A 23,658-nucleotide genomic window follows, 5' to 3' on the forward strand; every position below is an offset into this window, starting at 1 on the left:
ATATCTCAAGATTGTTGCTGATTTTTTTTTTAGCAGATTCCATGTATAAGCCTGCATTCACACCAGATCCGGCGGTGCAGCGAAAACGCAAGTTCATTTTGAATGGGGTAGTGCATTTGGGCTGCGGCTGTGACTGCAGCGGCAGCAGGGGTTGGCGAAAAAAAAAACCCGCAGCAGCCTGTGACGGAAAAATTTAAACAGAATCAGCTTTTGGAGAAACGCAACCCGACGTCACGTTGCGGTAGCCAATCACGTACCCGGCAATCCAGAGCTGTACAACCCAGCCATGAGGGAACAAATTACGTTAATTATTGTGATAGTCAATGGGTTTAGTGACTCTCCCACACCGCTGCGCAACCCTGTGCGAATTGCCGCAACGCCTGATCTGGCGTGTATGTATATTTATGGTGTGTGTATCTGTGCACCTTGCAGGCTGGGTCGAAACAACAGCTCTCTGGAAGCAGTGGACTATCTCATCAGGAAAATGTCTTCATGTTTGAACATCCAGCACATTCATGCAGAGTACGACCACACCCATGCACACATACACTGTGCTAACTAGTTGCTATTTTTGCATGCACACACAAACTCTCTATTAGGAGATCTATGTGAGTGTTGGGTCATTTTCCACTCACTATCACGCTCTCAACATTTGACTACAATTTATTAACTGCACACCTCATGCTCTGTTTGGTAGTATCAGCATTTCTGCAGTAAGTAAGCAAGTAATCATTGTTATCCAACTGCTAAACAGTATGTTTTGTTTTTGCAGTGGGAAAAAGGAATTGACAGTAACTTTCTCCAAAAACTCTGACTTGAAAAGGTGAGTTTAATGAGGAAATATAAGCCAGTAATTGACCATACATAGTGTGTCTATGAATAACATCCTCATCAAATGCTGAAATTCTGTCTTATGTATGCATTCCCCTCTGCAGCCATAAAACAACATCTGAACCAACAATCAGGTAACACTCTTATCAAATGTTGACAACTTTCCAGATCTTTACTAACATAGCCAGTTTCCTTTAAGAACTTTGCTCCTTCTACCTTTGAGTTGCTTGTACCTTGACTTGTTTTGTTTTAACAATCTTGACCAGAAATGGCTTCTGAATCTCTGCTGGACACCAGCTGATTGAATCATTTTAGTTCATGTGCCGATCGATTTGAATTTTGTTCAAATTATGGTTTTCAGTTGAGATGTTTGTTGATATGTTTTAACCTTGCGCTACAATCTGTTCCTCCAGCTTGTTGAACCAGAAATGGAGCAAGCCTGATATGCAAAAACTTGCAAAGTCATTGGCACGCTGCCCCGCCCTGTCTGTCCTGGAGTAAGAAACCCTAAACACACCTCTTCAAATCAACCAATGATACAACACACCAAAACAGACTAATGCAGTACTGAGTATAATAACAACAGCCAGTTATTGACGTATTGTTTTATCCTCTGTCCTGGCTTATCTAAACACATCATCTTAAACTAAAAAAGTAATTCCATGGCAGTAGTTGGTATAAGTTTATTTTGTATGTAAGCCATCACTTGCCTATTTGCCATCAGGGCAGGGTTCACCACAACTGACATTTTGCATGTTATCATCAGACAGTTAGCACTTTAATTTGGCACTGCTAGTCAGAGGGGGAATTCTGTCATTTATAATAGCACTACACAGTATTCCACTGATAATACATATAGTATATTTATTCAAATCAAATACTAATGAAGTTCTTTTGTGTGTGTACATCCTAGTATGTCTGGAGGCCTTTTGGATGTTGGAACTCTGAGGACGCTGACTCAGTCTTTGCCAAAGTTCAACGTCACCAAAAAGATCATGTAGGACTTCATACCTAACTACCGATCACAAAGCACAAAAGTGACATAAAGTTATATGTATTCTGAATATGACTGATTTTGACTACTAAAATGCCATATTGCTATACTCTATTTTACCTTGCTATCCAAAAAGTGATTAAGTTAATGTGCTATTTAATTTGTAGTGGTTAAGGATAAAAAAAAAAAAAAAAAAAGTGTTCAGCATCCATAAGAGTTGAACCGCAGCAGTTTGTTGATGTTCAGATGTCTCTTCTTCTCAGTGCGAATGACATCTGCTCCTCAGTGGAGGGTTTGGTGATTCTGACTGCTCTGCTGTCCAATTGTCCTTCTGTGGTGGAGCTTCATATCAGGTACAGACACACTTGTAATGTGCATTAGATACTATAAATGCACACATCTTTAAACATACTGTACTAACAAATGCATAAATATCGTTACTCACATCAGACAGGACCGTCATGCCATTCTTCTGCAAGACACGTCACCATGTAGAACAATCAGCATTTAAATTGTATTAGTTGGCCTCAATTTTCATTATTTTCATTCTGCTTTGTTTTAAAACATTGAGAGCAGTCACAAATACTTATTACTTAATTTAATTCTTTAATAGTGCTGTCACCACTATGTTTTTTTAAAACTGTTTCAGACTACAGAGTCCTGTCCAGATGTCCATAGTGTTTTCTGGAGGGAGAGAAAAACCTCAGAAAAAGATTCTCTGGTATGTATTACATTATTGTCACTGTGTAACTGTTCAGTATTTTCAGAGTTGGACCCAAAAGCAAAACTCAGGCAGGTTAAGTTAAAAGTTCAGTTTTATTCATGGTCAGAAACAGATAAAAGTCAATACCAGACAGGCAAGGAGGGTAAGGCAAATCTAACAAGTTAGGGGGATCAAACAAAGGGACAAAGGGGCAGAAGTCTAAACAGCAGATAGGGATTCATAACGGCAGGAATGAGGCAGGAAGAGATGACAGCTGCTATGCAGGAAGTTAAATGAGACTATATATATATATATATAAGATCAGAAGATGGGAAATGGCTGGAATGCAGGGGGAACTGCCAGGCAGGAAGGAGTGGCAGGATCTGAAATGACTGGACAGTTAGAAGCACATAGCAGATAGAAAATGTGGAACTAGAATCAGGTTGTAACACATCCTGTTGCAACGGGATTATTCAGATTGTTTGTAATTCAACTATAGTTAAGAGAAATGGCAGTGATATAGATAGTTTAATGTTTAAAGAATATAACAATACTCTGTTTGGAATAATAATTTGTCTCTCATATTGTTTTCCATTGAAAGTTTAGTTGAAAGTTGAACTATTAAACACAAGATGCCATCTATTTCACCGAATAGTCCATTCTCAGTGTATGTGCACTGGAGGTTTCAAATACTGGACCACGATTGGCTCCAAAACTAGTTGTGGTGTCACAAATTCCTGCTCATACATAAAGGTGTTACGCTCAGATTTAAGCTGAGCACAGAGAAAGCTTTCCCACTTCAGTATATTAATGTGTTTTAGTGTCAAACTCTGCGCATACATCAATCTTCAGAGTGAAGCTCGAACATAATATTATATTACTGAATATTAGTATTACTGCTGATGATGATGATGATGATGATGATGATGATGAAACTGTTGCCTCTGTCAGTCTCAGCTGCTGTGGTCTGCTATCTACTCATCTGGATGGAGTGTGGAGGAGCTTGGGAACCTCCTCTGATCTCACTCTGCTGGAGTAAGATAATCAAAAACCACTTGTCTTGCATGCTAAAAGAGGATCACTGATAACATTTAGTAGTTGTAATGATATAGTGATCATCTATATGCACACTATGCTGAAATCAGTTTATACAGTATGGTTATAATGACTTGTTTAACCTAGCCAATGTACCTCATTAGCAATCATCATGTGTCTGCATAGTAAATTCAGATGTGGCTACACATCCAATGTTATTTTTATATCTTTTGCACTGTCTCTATTTTCTGCACTCGTAGTTTACTTTAAGGGATATTTTAGATTTTTTGTAGTGGGTTTGTATGTAAGTGTCCATAGTCAGTGTTTTACCTACAGTAGATGGCAGTTGACACGCCCCCAGGTTGGAAAAACAGGCAGGAGTACCAGCATGCAAGCTAAGCAATGTACTGCTGTGAACGGGGGCAGAAGCAAAACATATTTTAGCCACCTAGAAAAAGGGCCCACATAAAATCAATATCAGTTTAAGTGTATGCTATATTTAGAATATTTTCACTGCTTTACTTTGAATTAATTGTTTTTGTCAATGGAGTCTGGGGGCTTTGGAGAGCATAGACAACGGCTTCAGTTCCCCATCGAAAAGGGCTGTCTGACGGCAAGATGAAGCGGTGAAAATATTCTACATATAGCATATACTTTATTGATTTTTTAAGCTGGGCCTTTCTTTTAGGTTGCCAAAATACGTTTTGCTGCTGCCCCCGTCCACAGCAGTACATTGCTTTACTCCTTTGCCGGTAGTCCTGTCTGTTTCTCCAAACTGGGGGCGTGCCGACCACCATCTTCTGTAGTAATACACTGACTATGGATAAATATCTTATACAACTCCACTTCATAAAAATCCGAACTATCCCTTTAAGTGTTTCTTTTATTTTGGCAGCTATTAATATTGTACTCTTTCTTGTCTCTGACATTATTTTAATCCCACTTTCTTGTCTATCAGTCTGTCCAGTAACTGTTTAGGCAAGAAAGGTCTGATTAAACTGTTGGACGTCCTGCCTCGCCTCAGAAACCTGCAGGAAGTAAAGTAAGACGCACACACAAATTGATAACAAAAGATACATACAAAACAATTAAAACAATATCAGAAACCTATACTGGTGTTCTTTATAGCAAACCCCCAACATAAGGTTGCGTGATATGCATTTGATAAGAATGAGTGACTTTTATTGAGATAGGAGGATGTGTTTTAAATGAAAGATGAGACTCTGTTGTGTTACCCAGAACTGATCTAATCTTGGTTATTTGGCAAAAGCAGGACTGTTATGTTGTCACCAAACAGGTTCCAAACATAATGTGTCAGCGCTGGCAGCTACAGAGTTTACCATAGGGCATTATTTGATATGAATGGCTTATTTAGAGCTAAATTATGTCGTTCCCCCTGGCTCATTGTTTTTGTGTGTGTTTTTCAGTGCCAGTAACAATGGGATTGGCATGGAAGGAGTGGTGATGCTGGCTGGTGCTTTGTGCTCCCTTGACAACTTAACACAAATTCACATCAGGTAGTCTTTGTTGTACATTTTAGGCATTTAATGATTTTATTAGAGCAACAACAGAGTGAGCACCTGTTTCACTAATGTGGCGAGCTGCCAGCTGGACAAATGCTGCTTCACGGCTCATTTTTGTCTGTTTACAAAATACAAGTTTATATGCCGTAGAAATTTGCATAGAAATGAATTATTATGAGAGACGTGGTCTTTAATTGTAAACTGGTGTTAAAATGTGCAGATGGTTAATGTGATGTTGTCCTGTTTGGTTTTACAGTGATGGAGACAGAGAGCAGGTGATCCTGAAGTTCTGCCCTGATAAAAGGTTGAAAAGCTGCATCTGTGAAATCCTCCACACATCTGGATACCACTGTCTCCTTTTTCCTGTTTCAGCTACTAAACTAATTCTTTGCTTTTTTTTTAGGGATGACAAACAGCAGCTAAAGATGTTCAGGTACAGTAAGCTGATAAAACACATAACACACATTTGACTTTCTTAAAATACAACATAAAGTCATTACTTAAAAAGAAGAAATTAAAAGAGGATCCTCTTTAATGTTGTAGGTTAAACATCAGCAGCCTCCTGCCAGCCGATGTAACCACACTCTGTAGACGATTGGTCCAGTGTAGCTCCCATTTGGAGTTAGAGTAAGTCTGATTATTGTATATCCACACATTATCATTTCATGATTATGACTGAACACTGGTAGACATTAATATACTTTAATGTTGCATCAGTTTGTCTCACAGCTCATTGACAGACAAGGCTATCGAGAATCTGCTGAAGGTCCTGCCGAAGATGACATCACTGCAGAGACTCAAGTAAGATGTACACACATGCATGAATTAAGTATTGTGGATGGGTCTGTGTGTGAGTAAAGATTTCTGTAGTTGTATCCAGTTTTTGTTTTATCATGTGAAACTTAAATAATTGCTGTTGGGGATATTAATTGTCAGTAGCACAACACTTAACAGTGGAGCAGTAGCTGGCAATGAAATTCTTGTTCTTAGGCTTCCTCAATCATCAATTACCATCTTCTCATTTAACTTAAATCAGCCCTTTACTCTTCTTCTTTAGTGTCAGCCACAGCATCACATCCACAACTGGAGCACTGATGTTGGTCAGATGTTTGACTGCCAGTCAGCGAGTCACATCAGTGGAGCTCAGGTACGTTTTGTCAGTCTGTTCTGTCGTGGCTACAATTAATGGGAGTAATTAAATATTAAATATGTCACTACAATAATTCTATTTTTTTCTGTCATTTATTGATATCTGTCACTGCTAATGTTTTTGTTAAGTACTGCTTCAAACTCTTTTTCAGGCCTCAGACTGAATCCTTCATCCATTTTGACAGTGTGAAAGCAGAACAAGCCAGCTGCAGGTCTGTGATCAACAACTGACATTTTTTTGAGTGCATTGTTTGCTGATATAACTACAAACACGTGGTGGATGTTTGCTTTTCAGTTGTCCAAACATTCATTGTACATACGGTATATACAATCTAGCTTCTTCTAGTTTCTCTTTCAGTCTGACTGCCAGTGTATGTGGTTCAGTATAAAATGATCATAAAACTCTGCCAGCACTGGTAGAAAGTGCTGTCTACCACAACTGAAGATGGAACTCTGCAGCAATAGGAGAGAACATTCTCCCTATTTTTTTTAAATAATATATATATATGTATATATATATATGTATATATATATATTTTGGTGTGAGTGTCACCAAAAAGAAGAAATTATCAGAAGAAAAACTGGACGTAATTGATTATGATGCACGTGAATTATATAGAGGAAAATAACTCTGGATTCAGCTATTAGTGAATTTTACAACTTTTAGGACATAATGATTTAAATGAGGGCTATTTAAGTGTTCGTACGGGGAAGTTGATTTACCTCGGGAAAAAAAAAATCCTCAGATTTACAGATGTCTCTTTATGCCACAGATTCATTGGCGTTTTCAGTCCAAAAGCAACAGTGCTGTTGTCAAAAAAGCACCGGAGTTTTGTCTCTTTGCTTCTGTACTCTTTGCCATAACTGTCTGTGACTTCCTGTCTTAATGCCATGATGTAGCGTCTTTCTGTCTCTCTGTCTGACTGACTGCATGCACACAGGTTAACTCATTGTAGCCTGAACGGTGACAACTTGGAGAGACTGCTCGAGATCCTACAGCAGGGTCCTCAACTGTCTCACCTGGAGTATGTGCCATACACAAACCCAGTCTTACTCATACATTAGCAAGCAACCATGTACTGAGCATACATACCGGTACCAGTGCTTGCAATGGATGCTGAGTTATTCTTTTTTTTGACTGCAGTTTATCAAGGAACCAACTGGAAGATGAAGGAGTGAAGCGTTTTGTGGATTCTCTACAAAAGCTTAAAATCACCAGCTGTGTAAAGTAAGATACATTTTGTGAAATATTGATTATTACCATTTTCAGTTCTATATTCATTTTTACCTGCTGTATAAAAAACAAAACTACGGAGCCCCCCTAGACTCCTAGGAGAAAATGTTATTAATTCGTTCACTCACAAATTACTTCATAGTGCTCTTCCTCCAATCATTCCTACAACACATGTCATCCACAGAATGTAGTTAGAGTATGACGGTAATATAACAGATATTGGGTTAAATATCAAATAACACTTTTCTGGTCTTTAATGTGTCTTCATCCACAGTTTGAGCAACAATGGTCTGACCCAGCTGGGGCTGTTGGATGTGGCCAGCACACTGTGTACCTGTAACAACGTCTCTGCTGTAGAAGTCAGGTAAGTCTGTGCATTGTGGACATGAGTGAACTAAGGGCCAAGAAAACAGAAAGCAATTAAATAAATTGTTGTAAGCATGAAAAACTGTAAGAATTAACAAAGTATTCATCCCTGTCTGTCTCTTTGCCCATGAACTCAACTTTCTGATGTCTGCTGGTAGTTTGGGAGCAGAGGAGAGGTGTCTCATCTGGTTTACACAATATGAAGGTTGTGTAAAAACGCTGAGGTAGGACAAGAATCCATAATTACAATAGTACAAGTAACTACCATTCAGTCATTATGCAGAGGCTTTCCGTTTGATTCTTAAATTAAAGGGATAATTCAGATTTTTTTGAAGTGGGGTTGTATGAGGTACTTATCCATAGTCCGTGTATTACCTACAGTAGATGGCGGTCGACACGTCCCCAGTTTGGAGTACCAGCATGGAAGCAAAGCAATGTACTGCTGTGGAAGGCGGCAGCCGCAAAACGTAGTTTAGCCACCTAAAAAAAATCCAAATCAATTTAAGTGTATGCTATATTTAGATAATTTTACCTTGCCGTCAGACAGCCCTTTCCAACTGAAGCTGTTATCTATGCTCTCTTCGAAGCCACCAGACTCCATTGACAAAAATAGTAATTTTACTTTGATAGTGGCTTCAGTTCCCCGTCAGAAAATATTCCTAATACAGCACACTACAGTACACTTCAACTGATACTGACTTTTTTTAGGTGGGCCTTTCTTTTAGGTGCCTAAAATGCATTTTGCTGCTGCCCCTCTCTCCTTCTCAAAACTGGGGTGTGTGCTGACCACCATCTACTGTAGGTAATGCACTGACTATGGATAAGTACCTCATACAACCCCACTTCAAAAAATCCGAACTATCCCTTTAACCTTAACCAAACGTGCCCCTTTAATGTGTGGAGCACAATGTATGAGGTGTTCCTTATCTAATACCCCATTTAACAGAACTCATCACTATAGCTTAGAATAACTGCAGATTTTTCTGTGAAATTTCTAGACAGTTTGAACCTGATATTTCAGCACGAGATACATCAGAGGTATCAGGTTTCTTTCTTTCTTTGTTGTCTGACAAGGTAGTTTAAAGGTTTCACTGCACATTGCATTCATCAGTTTGGCAATATTTTAAAAGAGTTGAGTTATTCTTTGTTTGTTCTCTCCCCTCCTATCTTTTCTGCCTCTGTGCCAGTGTCAGAGAGAGTAGTTTGGAACTTGAACATCTGGTCAGATTAGCGGACATTGTGTCTGACTGTCCCAGTCTGACCAAACTGGAGTAAGTACCCCTCCATCTTCAGACCTTTTTATACTGTAACTCTCATCATCATATGAAAAGCTTCTCTATGGCTTCAACTTTTGAGGAATTTCCCCGCTGTGGGACTAATAAAGGATTATCTTATTTTATCTTATTTAGGAAAACAGACGTTGTGTTTTTTTAAATAGAAATGTAAGTGCTTAAATGAAAAAAATCTTTGTCTTTTGAAACCCATTTCAAAAACCCTATCCTTAACTCCTGAAGAATTAACATTTCAAACAAGGTATAAACAGGTTTATTTTTGATTCAACAGACTGAGGAAATGTTTTTTTTATCATTATTGATGTTTTTTTTTGACAAATTTAATGTGAGTATATGAATATAAATTATCTGAAGGACATCTACTAATTAAAGTGTCTAAAGTTGTTCAGTGTTTATTTTCTACTCTGTGGTTGGTCCACAGGTTCAGGAACAACTTGCTGCAGTCAGATTGGATTGAAGACTTTGTGAAGCAGTTAAACAGCATTCAGAGAGGATTCAGTGTCAGGTAAGAAGGAATACAGTAGATGTAGCCTGTGTAGCCTATTGACATAGCTTGATTCTTCCACTTCAACACTAGTGATTTATTAACCAGAGAGCAAGTTGTGTCAGTATTCCCTCTGTAATTTTGAAGCAGTGATGGGGGGAGAAGTTTTAGCTTTGCTTTTTGTCAGCATGCAATCCATATTGTATTTTAATCTTGGCTAAACACATCTCCGTGTTTCTGTCCAAACAGTTAAACGAACTGGTGTTGAACTACTGAATTCTATTGTTGAAATACTGAGCTGTATCAGAGTCTCTCTTTCTTGCCAGTATTGAGGAAGATTGGATCAGATCTGAGGAAGCTGTTAGTTTGTTGTGTCGCTGTCTCTGTGATCTCAGCAGCAACATACACACTATCAGGTCAGATACGCAACTGCATGAGAGTAAACACATGTTGGCAGACTGTACACTCTTTGTAATGAATCCAGACTGTATATATAGATGGACGACGCGTCTCTACTTCGTCCCAATGTACAAAAGTGAAGCCAAAATATCCTTGATACGGGAGCTGCAATCTTGAGATTTTCACGCCATTTGGAGCCAGAGTCTAGGCAGTAGTGATCGGGGGGCTGGAGCCGCGGTAGCTAAACTAAACATAACATCTCTATATCTACATTTATGATCAAATTGACACATGTTCTATTACATAGACTTGTAACTGTTATGGAAAGTTAAAGTTACATCTCTTCTCTCGTACAATTCCCGAGCCTCCGGCTGCACAACTACTTCACTCAGAGTAGCTATCAATCACGATGTCCCATCCCCTTTTCATAGCATCAAATAACTAATTAAAAAACAAACTAATCAGAAAAATTAACATCAAAAATTCATCAGCGTGTAAAATATACCTTAAATGACATAAGCCATCTTTGCGAAAAATGTATGTACTCTGTACTATTAGTTTGGCCCATGTCCCATTCGCTAACACGGAGGGGGCAGGATTTATGTCCTATACTGCAGCCAGCCACCAGGGGGCGATCAAGATGTTTTGGCTTCACTTTTGGGGAGCTGTCACGTCGTCCATTTTATATACAGTCTATGGGTATAACACATATTTAAACATATTCAAACTTGCTGTAGAATGTCCCACATCACCATAGGTCTGTTGTGATGTGTAAGTAACGTTTGCATTTACTTTGCAGGGTTCACCACACCACGCTACACCTGTCTTTGATGAAGTCCGCTGAACTGACCTCAGTCAGGTAATATATTTGTGTTGCATGTTTAAATTAAAGTCCTCCTCCACTCAGATATTTGTTTAGCTTTTTGTTCCTTCACTTGAATGTTGAATGAATGGTGTATGTGCCGAGTTTGACACTATAACACCATCTTTTGAAGTGGGAATGTTTGAATGAAATCACAACTAGTTATGAAGCCAGTCATATGATGTGGAAACTTGAAGTCTCCAGTGCACAAACACGGAGAATTCAGTGAAGTAGGAGACATCTTGCAAAGTTCTGGATATATTATATAGCATTTTTGGCTCATGTGTTCTTGTGTTTTCAGTGATGACTCTGCAGATCTGACCCCATCAATGGCCACAGAAAAAATAGGGTACTTTTGTCCTTTAAATGCACTACACTAAACATTGGATAGCAAAGTTAATACCGTGAAGTGATGCACAACTTCATCACAGTCCCACTGTTCTACTGGCATAATATCAACTCAATCAATTGCCTTCCGAAAAAATATGAATAAAGTTGGCCATTATCGAGCCAGTGTTCATAGTTTTGTAAATTGTGTCTTATGAAACAAAATGCTTGCAAATGTTGCACTTTAAGAATTATCATTCATATTGACAGAAAACAAGATATGTATTGTTTCAAAGGCTTGTGAATTCACTGGAGACCAAAATGTTTTTGGGAATAGAAAAGAGCTTAACTGTATCGTTAATAATCTCTCCTCTCCTCTCCTCTCCTCTCCTCTCCTCTCCTCTCCTCTCCTCTCCTCTCCTCCCCTCTCCTCTCCTCTCCTCCCCTCCCCTCCCCTCCTGTCCTCTCCTCTTCTCTCCTCAAGCCTCTTGGACTGTGCAGTCGAGGGGTATCAGCTTGCATCTATGAAGAGCATCATCCCGAGGTGTCCTTTACTGACAGAGCTTGAGTTAGTACTCTCTATATATCTATAATACGCACATGGCAGTATGCAAGAGAAGAAACAAAGACAAAATAGATCCTAATTGTTCTCATTATTCACAGTTTTTCCCACAACAGCCTGGATATAGAGGGAGCTGAGTTTCTCTGTTCTGTTCTGCCCTCGCTGCCAAATCTCACTTCTCTCAGGTGAGAGCTTTTATTCACATTTGACACTTTCACTAATGTCTGTATTAAAGTTCCAGCATGACAAGCAGCTGCTTTTGTCTTCTGCAGTATTGGTTCCAAAGAGGCTTGTGTGACTGTGGTTGAGAAGCTCTCAGAGGCCTTGTTGCAGGCTAGAGCCATTCAGCGCCTAAAGTGAGCATCACATACACAAGCACATTTTATGACTTGTCTGGAGCATTTTCATTTTGAAAAAAAACAACAACAAAAAACTTGAGCACTGTATGACATGGTTGAAGTGGATAATCAGCACAATTTTTTTTTATGTTTATGAATTTAAATGAAATCTTCATTTTTCCCTCTCCCAGTCTGTCAGGTCATGTGATTGGTGACACAGCAGCCCGCATTATGACCAAAATGATGCCCCGCCTAAGATCACTCAAGTGAGCATTTAACATTCATCACAATAATATTTCTGTAGAAGTGTGCGTTATATTCATTGATCAATCGTTACCATGTAAAAGAAATAACGCGTTTATAATGTGGAACTTACTCATGGGATTGTGTTAATTTTTTTCAACAATCTCATACAGTATATGAACATTAGATAATGGGTGCGTTCCAACACTCATACTACTGTACCATACTATTTAGTATGCCAGAAAAAACTTGAGAATGTCCCATTCAAGGTTTATGTTAGCATCAAGTGTAGTTGTCCGGCAGATTAAATGATCAACGGCCAAAATGTCTGTTGGGAAATATGCCAAATAAATAAACATATTAATTAATAGCATATTAAATAGCCTAATGTTGTACAATATGTTGCCAAGACAACTGAAATATAAACTTGTATTGTACAAAAATGCCTTTGCTTCGCTGTGCTTCTAATTCAAGACACTTTTTGTCAAATTCAGTGAGTATCTCCTCCCGGTCCACTGGCTGTCTGCTCTGTGTGTGCACTAAAAAAAGCGTTTCCCCACACACAGCCAGCTGACTGTGTAAATGCGAAACAAACAAAGTGGCTCGGACCGATCCACTATAATAATGATATAAATAATGATTACATCTATGTTTTTTTACAATACATTTTTTCTCACAATGTTTCGGTAAAGTATTAATAATTATTTGTATGTCAACGTTATGAATGAAGCTTCATCCCTGTGAGCCACACAACTCTTATTTTGAATTTGACAAACGCGGAATTCGGACCGACCAGCCTATTATTTTATTTTTTTAGACTGCATCTTCATTTAACTTATTTTGACGTTATGTCAAATGTAGGTTATTATATGGTTATTTAAGACATATGTCCGGTAGTTGTTCTATATGGCCGTCATTCTGGAATATTAACAGCCGTATTGGCCGTCAAAAAAAAAAAGTACCGTAAACCCTGGTCCCAATACATATAGTATGTCAAATCCGGTAGGCCATAAACACCAGACCGCCTACTGCACCTGGTCGCATTTTTGCAGTATGTAAGCCAGCATGCTTTTGCAATACACGCGATCCTCTGTGCAGCAGAACATATGTCACATCGACTGAGCCGCTGAGAGAGCACAGCCTGATGACAGCTCATTGACATACAACACATTAAAAAGTTATCGTATATATGAGCAAAAGGTCAAACTTCAAAGCGCAATGTTATGGCGAAGTAGTCCCAGTTGTATGCATACTGCATGCAACAGTACAAACTTTGTAAGGGCAGCTGCAGTACACCCCTAAAAGTAAAAAGACAAACTATACGATTTGGAATGCAGCCTGTGTCACCGTTGGATTTGTCTTCTCTAGTCTGTCTCATTGTGAGTGGTCAGCGGCTGGAGGTCTGCGGCTCGTCGAAGCGCTAGGAGAGTGTGTCAGTCTGGAAGGCCTTTGGTAAGACACGCACATGCATATGAATAAATATGTGTACAAACATGTCTGAGTACAGATAGAGTGGCTTCTATAAGGTCTTGAAGTTCAAAGTAGGTCTCTTTCTGTGTATGCATCTCTGTGTTTAATGTGTATATTTATGTGTGTTTCTGTGCACTCCCCCCAAGTCTGGACTCCTTGAAGCTGAATGAGGAGAGCATGGTGTGCCTGGCACAGGCACTAAGGAATATCAACTCTATACGCAGCCTCAAGTAAGAAACACCATCTGCCTGCTCTCTACTGTAGCAGTCTCATTAGAACTGACCTTTACAAGTAATTTTAATGGCTAATCTAATATAAATCTGCCTCTTTATAGCTTGTCATTATGTAGTTGTAAGTATTTTCATTTATTAAGTGGAGCTAAGCCAGGCATGCTATTTAAGGTAGACATCTTTATATCTAGTGCGACGGTCATATGGATACACTTAACTCACGCATATCCAGTGCCACTCCAGTAATCTGGTCTATTTATGATTTGCTCACACGGTAACTGCCAAAGCTGCTGCTTACTCTAACTGCTCACATTGCAGCCACCGTTGCTGCAGCTCGTCATACCAGCTTGTCGTCGGCTCCACATGAACGCACATAAGTGTGATCCCACAATCCCCCCCCTTCCTCTGGGGGAAATTTACCATTCCCAGTTCTGTCATAGTGCTAAGTTGTAAACTGTAGCTCACTGATGAGCTGCAAGGTCAGAACTTAGACTGCAGATGGCGATGCTGTTTATACAGCGTTTGAATACATGTCATACTTACATGGATATAAATCCTCCTCACATGAGAGATATGCACGAGTTTCCGATTGCATATCAACAATCAACAATTACCCTGAGGATTTGATGATTGCTTGGTTGAACAGTAAATTTGACCCTTTGTGCACTGTGTGTGTGTGTGTGTGCCAGGCTGAATAAGATTGCAGCAATGGGACCATCAGAAGAAAACAGTGTGCTAGAGCTCCTAGCTGCTATGGAGGGACTCACACAAACAGAGGAGATAGAGTGAGCACACATTCATTCACCTCATTTAAGTCTGTCATAAAAGAAAGGTTGTCATCAGTGATGTTGGATGTGTCCTTTCTCTTGTTGTGTCAGGTTGGAGGGCTGGAGGATGGCTGATAGAGGAATAGAACAGCTGATCAGACTCCTTCCTATCTGGACGGAGCTCAGGAAGATCAGGTAGGCAGGAAGGTCATATTGTCAAAGAGAGGGTAGATTAACCCCATGATAGGGACTTACAGTACTGTGGCCTTTTATCAACAGTGTCACGTTTCAAAAACCTTTGAATGCCCGTCTTGTCTGTATGACACTGTGTATGTTCAGATTATTCTAATTAAATATATATATATATATATATATATATATACATACAGACAGACGTGGACAAAATTGTTGGTACCCTTCCGTTAAAGAAAGAAAAACCCACAATGGTCACTGAAATAACTTGAAACTGACAAAAGTAATAATAAATACAAATTTACTGAAAATTAACTAATGAAAATCAGATATTGTTTTTGAATTGTGGTTCAACAGAATCATTTTAGAAAACAAACTAATGAAACTGGCCTGGACAAAAATGATGGTACCCTTAACTTAATAATTTGTTGCACAACCTTTTGAGGCAATCACTTCAATCAAGCGATTTCTGTAACTCTCAATGAGACTTCTGCACCTGTCGACAGGTATGTTGGCCCACTCCTCGTGAGCAAACTGCTCTAGCTGTCTCAGGTTTGAAGGGTGTCTTCTCCAGACTGCATGTTTCAGCTCCTTCCACAGATGTTCAATAGGATTTAGATCCGGGCTCATAGAAGGCCACTTCAGAATAGTCCAATGTTTTGTTCTTAGCCATTCTTGGGTGTTTTTAGCTGTGTGTTTTGGGTCATTATCCTGTTTGAGGACCCATGACCTGCAACTGAGACCGAGCTTTCTGACACTGGGCAGCACATTTCGCTCCAGAATGCCTTGATAGTCTTGAGATTTAATTGTACCCTGCACAGATTCAAGACACCCTGTGCCAGATGCAGCAAAGCAGCCCCATAACATAACCGAGCCTCCTCCATGTTTCACTGTAGGTACAGTGTTCTTTTCTTTGTATGCTTCATTTTTGCGTCTGTGAACATAGAGCTGATGTGACTTGCCAAAAAGCCCCAGTTTTGTCTCATCTGTCCAAAGGACATTCTCTCAGAAGCTCTGTGGCTTGTCAATATGCATTTTGGCAAATTCCAGTCTCGTTTTTTTATGATTTGGTGTCCTCCTCGGTTGTCTTCCATTAAGTCCACTTTGGCTCAAACAGTGACGGATGGTGCGATCTGACACTGATGTACCTTGACCTTGGAGTTCACCTCTAATCTCTTTGGAAGTTGTTCTGGGCTCTTTGGTTACCATTCGTATTATCCGTCTCTTCAATTTGTCATCAATTTTCCCCTTGCAGCCACGTCCAGGGAGGTAGGCTACAGTCCCGTGGACCTTAAACTTCTGAATAATATGTGCAACTGTAGTCACAGGAACATCAAGCTGCTTGGAGATGGTCTTATAGCCTTTACCTTTAACATGAAGGTCTATAATTGTCTTTCTGATCTCCTGAGACAACTCTCTCCTTAGCTTTCTGTGGTCCATGTTCAGTGTGGTACACACCATGATGCCAAACAGCACAGTGACTACTTTTCACCCTTTAAATAGGCAGACTGACTGATTACAAGTTTGAAGATACCTGTGATGCTATTTACAGGACACACCTTAGTTTAATATGTCCCTATGGTCAAATTATTTTACATCTTTTCTAGGGCTACCATCATTTTTGTCTAGGCCAGTTTCATCAGTTTGTTTTTTAAAATGATTCTGTTGAACCACAATTCAAAAGCAACAGCTGATTTTCATTAGTTAATTTTCAGTAAATTTTTATTTATTATTACTTTTGTCAGTTTCAAGTTATTTCAGTGACCATTGTGGGTTTTTCTCTCTTTAACGGAAGGGTACCAACAATTTTTTCCACGTGTGTACATCATTTGTTATATTATAATCCTGCAGATAATTATTATATGGCTCTTGATGACTGCAGAGCCGTTGTTAAGTTGTTGAAAAAGTTTCTTGGATCACGTGAGCACACTTTGCTCGGTGTCTTGTGTAAACTATTCACGCAGCGGTTATACTAGAGACAAGTAGGGCTGCACGATTTTGAGAAAATATCTAATTTTGATTATTTTGACTGATATTTCAATTGTGATATGATTTGCAATATTAGTTATTAATAATATTATTATTAATATGTTTTTTTTTTGTTTTGTTTTTTTTTAATTTTTACATCATTATTCTTATTTTCATTGAAAAACATATCGAAATGATTATTGTTGTGTGATTTTTGCGGGGATCTGTACCAAACATATGTTTTCTTAAGCCTGTAGAATATGATTTTGTAAGCCAAGACATCTCTGCAGCACCACAATATTTAATTTAAAATGGTATTTTGACACACACTTTGCCTTTAACAAATACTGCGACTTGAACATTTTAGTAGGCCATGTTACAATTTATATTCAATTTTGATTAATTGTGCAGGCCGAGAGATACGACATGATATCCCTCCTAACATACCGGCCATTTTATTAACTGTCATGACCTACTTTATGGGGACCAGCTGCTTCCACTGAAATCTACTATATAAATAAACTTGCCCTGCCTTTACAATGTGTTATGGTTACAAATTGCTTCATGGCTCCTGATAAACATTGAGGAACATCGAGCGCCGCCCAGTGGTAGTATCAGAGAAGACACTGTGGCAGCTGCCTGTGCATTCTGCCTCCTGCCTATTTATAGAGACACTACTTGTTTTACATTTAATGTTTTGTATGTGTCCGTCTTCCAGCCTATCAAAGAACCTTATCAGCGACCAATCAGGAGACATGCTATTGGAGGCTTTGAACAGCTGTAGTCACCTGGAAGAGCTCAAGTAAGGACATGCTTTTTTATATAAATGCTTTTTTGGAAAACCAATGAAACACCCTGTCAGAGGTGAAAGTTCTGTCATACATTCATCCACATTTGCTCTGCTTGTACGCAATCAGTGTGCCCCAGGCTCCTTTTTTCCACTTGGAGGTTTGCTATCCTGGAAATAATCCATATAAACTGTTTAGCTGTATTACTTATTATTGTATTATTTGCATCATGTATATTTTAGTTAAAGAGAATAATAGAAATTAAATACTTTTGCATATTTATTTCCGTACAGAATGACAACATGTGGTTGTGTTTTCTTCCAGTCTGTCTAGCAACAGTCTCGGTGATCTCACTGCTGCCAGGATGGCCCTCGTTCTACCGTCACTGACACATATCACTTTGTTGGAGTAAGTCACACACATTACATTTTTTTATGGACATTTATTGCGCTTGTCAGACTTGTCCTGAGGTTTATGTCCTTTATGCACGTGTGTGTCTTTTCTAGTATGTCAGATAACAGGATTGGACATGAAGGGGCGGTGAGCCTGTCCAAAGCAATAATGTTCATGAAGAACCTCACCAAGATCCAGTAAGACTCATAAGCTTCTCCTACGTTTTTGGAAATCACAACCCTGATGGATGACTAGATTTGTTGATTATTAGCTTCACAGTTGTGATAATATGTTTCTTGTTCTTGTATGGTCTGGCAGTCTGACCTCTGTTGGGACTTCAGAGCTGTGTGCTGTAGCTGCCAGTCTGTCCAACTGTCCCCTCATACAGGATGTGGGGTAAGACTAAAAATGATCATATAATACATTGTAAGTAATACTGTATAATGATGAAGACAAATATCACAGGCACCGCTTCAGTATCTCTTTAAAGGTTCGCAAAACATGCATGAGCGTGTTATGTGCAGTTTACCGGCATCCAATAACATGGGATCCTGTGTTGAAGTTAAAATGTTCAAACACATTCCACTTGCATTTATGTAATCTACAGAGGCAGCAAAGTAAATCAACAGGATTTCAGCAAGTGTTTACCTTGAGTTCAACTGGTGCGCGTTGACATACACATTTGCACTATTGACCCCTATTGAATTGAGTTGACAGTGATGGCCTCGTAGGGGGCGGTTACACTGCACAGTGCAAAAGAAAAAAGGCTATTGTTTTAGCAACAACAGTTTCACACATTAGCTGTGTCTTTTAAACCATTTTTTTTTTTTAGGTCCAGAGTGGTAGCTAGTATTTACATAGCATTACTTAGCATTATTTCTTAGCATTACATTACCTAGAATCACAACAATGTGTGACAGCATTTCACTCCGCCACTCTCTGGTGTGACGGAACTCAAAACCAGCTATAAACTACTTACATGTCATATACAGTGCCAAGAAACAATAAGGCCCTGTTCACACCTGGCATTAGAATGCGTCTCCACATGCGTATAGATTGACCACTTGTGATCCGATCTCACTTCCCCGCTCTCTATGTGAATAAACACGTATTAAACACATGGCTAATACGCTGACGTTGTGGCTTAATATTACATGAATGTCAGTAATATCTTACATGTTCGTGTAAGAATTTGGGTACATTTTATTATGTCACATAATCTAAAGGGATTTGAAGCCAGGAATGACCATTCTGAAACCTTACTTTTCTTATGTCTAAGTCATTTTTCACTGTGTTTAGGGGCATTTTCGTGTTACATCTCCTAAGTTCTATTTAGCATCAGATGACTGACAGCAGTTTTTCTCAGTGAGTAATAGTTGTTCAGGCCCAGGGGCAGCAAAATGATAACAAATCATGGAGATCGCTACTCCATTCTTCACTTTAAGGATGATGTTATGATAGGCTATTCGTTTGTTTTGCTTTATTAACAAGTGTCAGGTGTTTCTGCAACAAAATATAGTCTTTAGTTTCAAGTTTTCACAGTGACATAATAGAACATTCAGGTTGCCAATTTGATATGTACAATGTTATCAATTTATTTAAAGGGAGAGTCATGCTTTCCTCCATGGTGCCCCTCCATGAGCACCATTGTCGCCCTATATCTTCCTTATTGCTGAGACATAAATCACCTCAGTGACTTTGACATATTTAAACAGGTCTTGAACTGTAACCCAAGGGTTCTCTTCCACCTTTTTAAATCTTATTTTGCCATCTTGCCTCATCTGAAGTACTCTGAAAGCACATCAGACCACATTGTATGGATGAATTATGCATAAATGTAGGTAATTCCAAAGCCTTCACTTTCTTGGCACTGTATATGGGACATAAACAAGATCAATTCTGATTTCAAATGTGAGTTTTGTCAGCCCTGATCTAAATGTTGAGAGGAATTGATTGTTTTTCTAAATACTATACTGCTGTGTTGTTCTCTGTTTCTAGTCTGGGATGGAACACTTGTGGTGATAAAGTGGCAGAGGAGCTGGCCAGAGTTATGCCTCTCTGTCAGAAGCTGACCAGAATAGAGTGAGTTTGTGAACACACACAATTTACTGTTTTATTTCAGTAAGATTTCAGGTGTTGTTTTTAGTTTTAGTTTTCAGTTTAAGATTTAGTTTTGCTGCAATCCTCTTATAGCCGTACCATTTCTTTATTCATTTAGGTTGGTTTGGGTATCGAAGTAAATTTCTTCTACTTTGTTTATTTTTTGTCTTCACTGCAATCAATAAAATGTGCTCCTGTGGGTTTAGATTTAGTTTAAATTTAGTTCCTCCTTTAGTTGACTTGCTTGTCCCCCACCCACTCACACTTGAAGGGAATAAAATGGAATGTATGTTCAGTATGTTTTTATTTCTCCCAGTCTGGAGTCAAACACTGTGAGTGTCTCTGGAGCAGAGGCCCTGTTTAGAGCCCTGCAGTCGTGTCCTGCTCTGCAGCTCATCAGGTAAACTTGCTGTCATGGTGTCTCTCAGGCAAGGTTTGGCTCACACAGGCACCTGTAGATTTTGTTTATCACCTTCACTATCTGCTGATAGCACACTGAATACCTCTTCTGTTACTTTGCTTTTTTTCACTACAATTTATGTCTTGTTAATGCCTGTTATATGTTTCAAATCAGCTATATTTGTTTTATATATAAACCCAAACCCAAAACTGCATGGGATTATCATAAAGTGGGCATGTTTGTAAAAGGGAGACTCGTGGGTACCCATAGAACCCATTTTCATTCACATATATTGAGGTCAGAGGTCAAGGGACCCCTTTGAAAATGGCCATGCCAGTTTTTCCTCGCCAAAATTTAGCATAAGTTTAGAGTGTTATTTAGCCTCCTTCCTGACAAGCTAGTATGACATGGTTGGTACCAATGGATTCCTTAGAAGTTTTCTGTTTCATAGCGCACTACAACCTTAAAATTGCAAGTTGCGTTAATGCTGAGTGGTGTTAAAACAAATTTAATGCGTTATTATCGCGTCAACTTTGACAGCCCTAATGTATATTATAGGAGTGTATCCGCCAAGGACTTGCTCTCTACATTTTAAGATCAGGAAGTGGCTATCCAAGCAAGATGAGCAATCATTGCAGTCCACAAGGGACACCTCATTAAAATGTTGTGTATATAAATATATACATAGGGACACATATACATATACTGTATACACACACACACACACACACACACACACACATAAACATTTACAGTATATATTTAAATACTGAGAATATAAAATGTTCCACCACCACTGTGCTTTTCAGGCTGTGGAGGAACAACATCACCTCCAGTGAGGCCCAAACGCTCAGTCTGAGGGACAGGAGGCTGAATTTTTCATCCACCTAATGTGATCTGCATTGTTGGGCGGTGGCAGTGGCGGTGGAGAAGTAACATTCCAGTTCATGAGAATCTGCAGAGGTGAATCACTGCTACAGTGTTCAAATGTGTTTACCATCAGAAAAGCATGAGGGGTAATCTTACAGCAAATGATTAAGATCCCCATGTAACTTTTGTGTTTAAAAACCCTTAATCAGTTGTGTATGTGATGACTGCAGCAGCTGGTGTCTCTAATAGTATGAAGGGTTAAAAGACCACTATGTGGTCTACTATAGGGGAGAACTTTCATCCCTTTTAGCATTTCCCTAAAATGCCTATAATGTTTAGAGTTTGTATAGAGAAGTACAAAGTAGTGATTAAGTACAGAAAAGGAAAAAAAAACAAACATCAATTTTTGAGACAATTTGAATGTATGACTATGAACTTATTGGCCTCTAGTTTCACGACGGTAAACTGGCGCAATCAGCTGACAGCGTGGCGGTCACACAATGTCCCTTTTGTCAGGTGTGTTATGAATATAAGACCTGAGTCTTTAACCAGTGCATCACCACGTGTGACAGACAACTGGCAGAAAAATGCCATAAACTCACCGTTCAGTAACTGCAACAGAAAGTGTTGCTACATCATTATGTTAAAGGACCAGTATGAATATAATGGGGACCACAGAGAAATACAGAAAGCTACGTCGGGAATATTAAAAATGATTAAAATAAGCATCAAGAATGTCCTTACAGCAACTAAATTAATCAGTAAAATAAAATTGTGAGTCAGTAAACCTAAAGGTCCCAATAGGGATATTATAGGAATATTATACAGGGATGAAAATGATAGAAATAAGTGAACTAGAGCTCTGGAAATTCACTTTTTTTGATAATTTAATAGATATAGCCATTTTAATAGTTTTTCCCAGCACTACTTGTTTCTAATCAAACTCACAAAAACTCCAAACCCATGCTCTGTAAAACTGCGATGAGGTTAACAATATCCCTATCTGAGATAGCCGGCGGAGGGACAACCCACAAAGCTTATTATTTTGGATCAGCCCCGTCCATTCAGTGTGGTTAATGCCGGCTTTGCGCACACTGTCCCTGCTCTTTCTGCTATCCCACACCGCCATGAACCTAGAGGTCATGATGTAAAGGATTGCTCGGCTTCCAGTAAGTTTCAAGCTAATAACTTAAATGTACTATGAATGCACACTCTGATATGCTGAGAAACTTTGCACTGTAAAGTGTTTACAATAATAGAGGCCACATAAGTGAAAACACAATAAATCATAAACTCACAGTAAAGGAGGAGTTGAAAGGGAGGATCCCCTCTCTGTTATCTGCTCTTACGGTTATTTTAAGGTTGTGGTCTCTATCCAATCTGCGTATTTATTTCTGCTGTTAAGGAAAGTTATTTAGTTAGATGTAATTCAAACAGTTTCAGTTTTTTACACATGTGAATAATAGATGATAATAATTAGATTGAACAAGAAGTGTGAAACACTGTGAGAATAACAGATTGCATTCTCACCACTGTCGTCTCTCGAGTTTCTTGTTGTGTTGATAATGTTGTAATGATGCTTTCGTTCTGAGACAAATGCACCTTATTTCCTTCCCCATTCCTTTATGTGTTGTTGTCTAGCTTTTCCAGATCATTCAGTTTTATTATGATTTCTACAAGGACACTGGATTTTAAGTTGCACAGACCAAAATGTTATGTGGTACTGTAGTTGATATTTAAAAAGTGGTTTTGGCTTTTTAAGGTTTGTGATCAGGTTGACAAAATACCTCTATCCTTGACATTTTGACTTGCACTGAGATGGCTATTTTGATTAAAAAAAGACTACATTGAGTGTTCTTTCTTAACAACTCGCCAGTAAACTTGGTTTTAATCATTTTTTTTCTGTTATCTCAAAGACAATATGTTAACATAGTACAAGCACAACCCAATTTCCAAATGCTCTCATAATCATGTTTACATAACTAAGAGTTGATTATTAATTCTTAAATATTTTGCTGTTGTTTTTTTTTTTAGTTAAGTTGACGTGTCAATATAACCTAGTTTCAGTACGTAAGTATTTTTCGTCCTATGCCTTGCACCAAGTGTGTTTTATGACCCACTCTTATTTAATCCTGACT

General features: G+C 38.8%; 1 protein-coding gene across 1 annotated transcript in view; it reads left to right on the forward strand.

Annotated features, from left to right (window-relative positions):
- The window catches only part of nlrc5 (NLR family, CARD domain containing 5), a 45,064-nt gene extending 21,692 nt beyond the window's left edge, over positions 1-23,372 (forward strand). Inside the window, 40 exon segments of the mRNA XM_037766594.1 lie at positions 433-522; positions 773-823; positions 936-965; positions 1,245-1,328; positions 1,745-1,828; positions 2,089-2,178; positions 2,475-2,546; positions 3,480-3,563; positions 4,522-4,605; positions 4,991-5,080; positions 5,343-5,390; positions 5,490-5,519; positions 5,630-5,713; positions 5,804-5,887; positions 6,144-6,233; positions 6,388-6,447; positions 7,177-7,260; positions 7,380-7,463; positions 7,744-7,833; positions 7,994-8,059; positions 9,023-9,106; positions 9,549-9,632; positions 9,938-10,027; positions 10,810-10,869; positions 11,174-11,221; positions 11,684-11,767; positions 11,863-11,946; positions 12,034-12,117; positions 12,291-12,365; positions 13,711-13,794; positions 13,959-14,042; positions 14,732-14,827; positions 14,921-15,004; positions 17,688-17,771; positions 18,082-18,165; positions 18,264-18,347; positions 18,469-18,546; positions 20,149-20,232; positions 20,567-20,650; positions 21,460-23,372. Of these exon segments, the coding sequence (XP_037622522.1) occupies positions 433-522; positions 773-823; positions 936-965; positions 1,245-1,328; positions 1,745-1,828; positions 2,089-2,178; positions 2,475-2,546; positions 3,480-3,563; positions 4,522-4,605; positions 4,991-5,080; positions 5,343-5,390; positions 5,490-5,519; positions 5,630-5,713; positions 5,804-5,887; positions 6,144-6,233; positions 6,388-6,447; positions 7,177-7,260; positions 7,380-7,463; positions 7,744-7,833; positions 7,994-8,059; positions 9,023-9,106; positions 9,549-9,632; positions 9,938-10,027; positions 10,810-10,869; positions 11,174-11,221; positions 11,684-11,767; positions 11,863-11,946; positions 12,034-12,117; positions 12,291-12,365; positions 13,711-13,794; positions 13,959-14,042; positions 14,732-14,827; positions 14,921-15,004; positions 17,688-17,771; positions 18,082-18,165; positions 18,264-18,347; positions 18,469-18,546; positions 20,149-20,232; positions 20,567-20,650; positions 21,460-21,541 (3,100 nt within the window). The 3' untranslated portion in view covers positions 21,542-23,372.
- Positions 23,373-23,658: the final 286 nt, after the last annotated feature.

Source organism: Sebastes umbrosus, chromosome 4, assembly GCF_015220745.1.
Source record: "Sebastes umbrosus isolate fSebUmb1 chromosome 4, fSebUmb1.pri, whole genome shotgun sequence".
NCBI lineage: Eukaryota > Metazoa > Chordata > Actinopteri > Perciformes > Sebastidae > Sebastes > Sebastes umbrosus.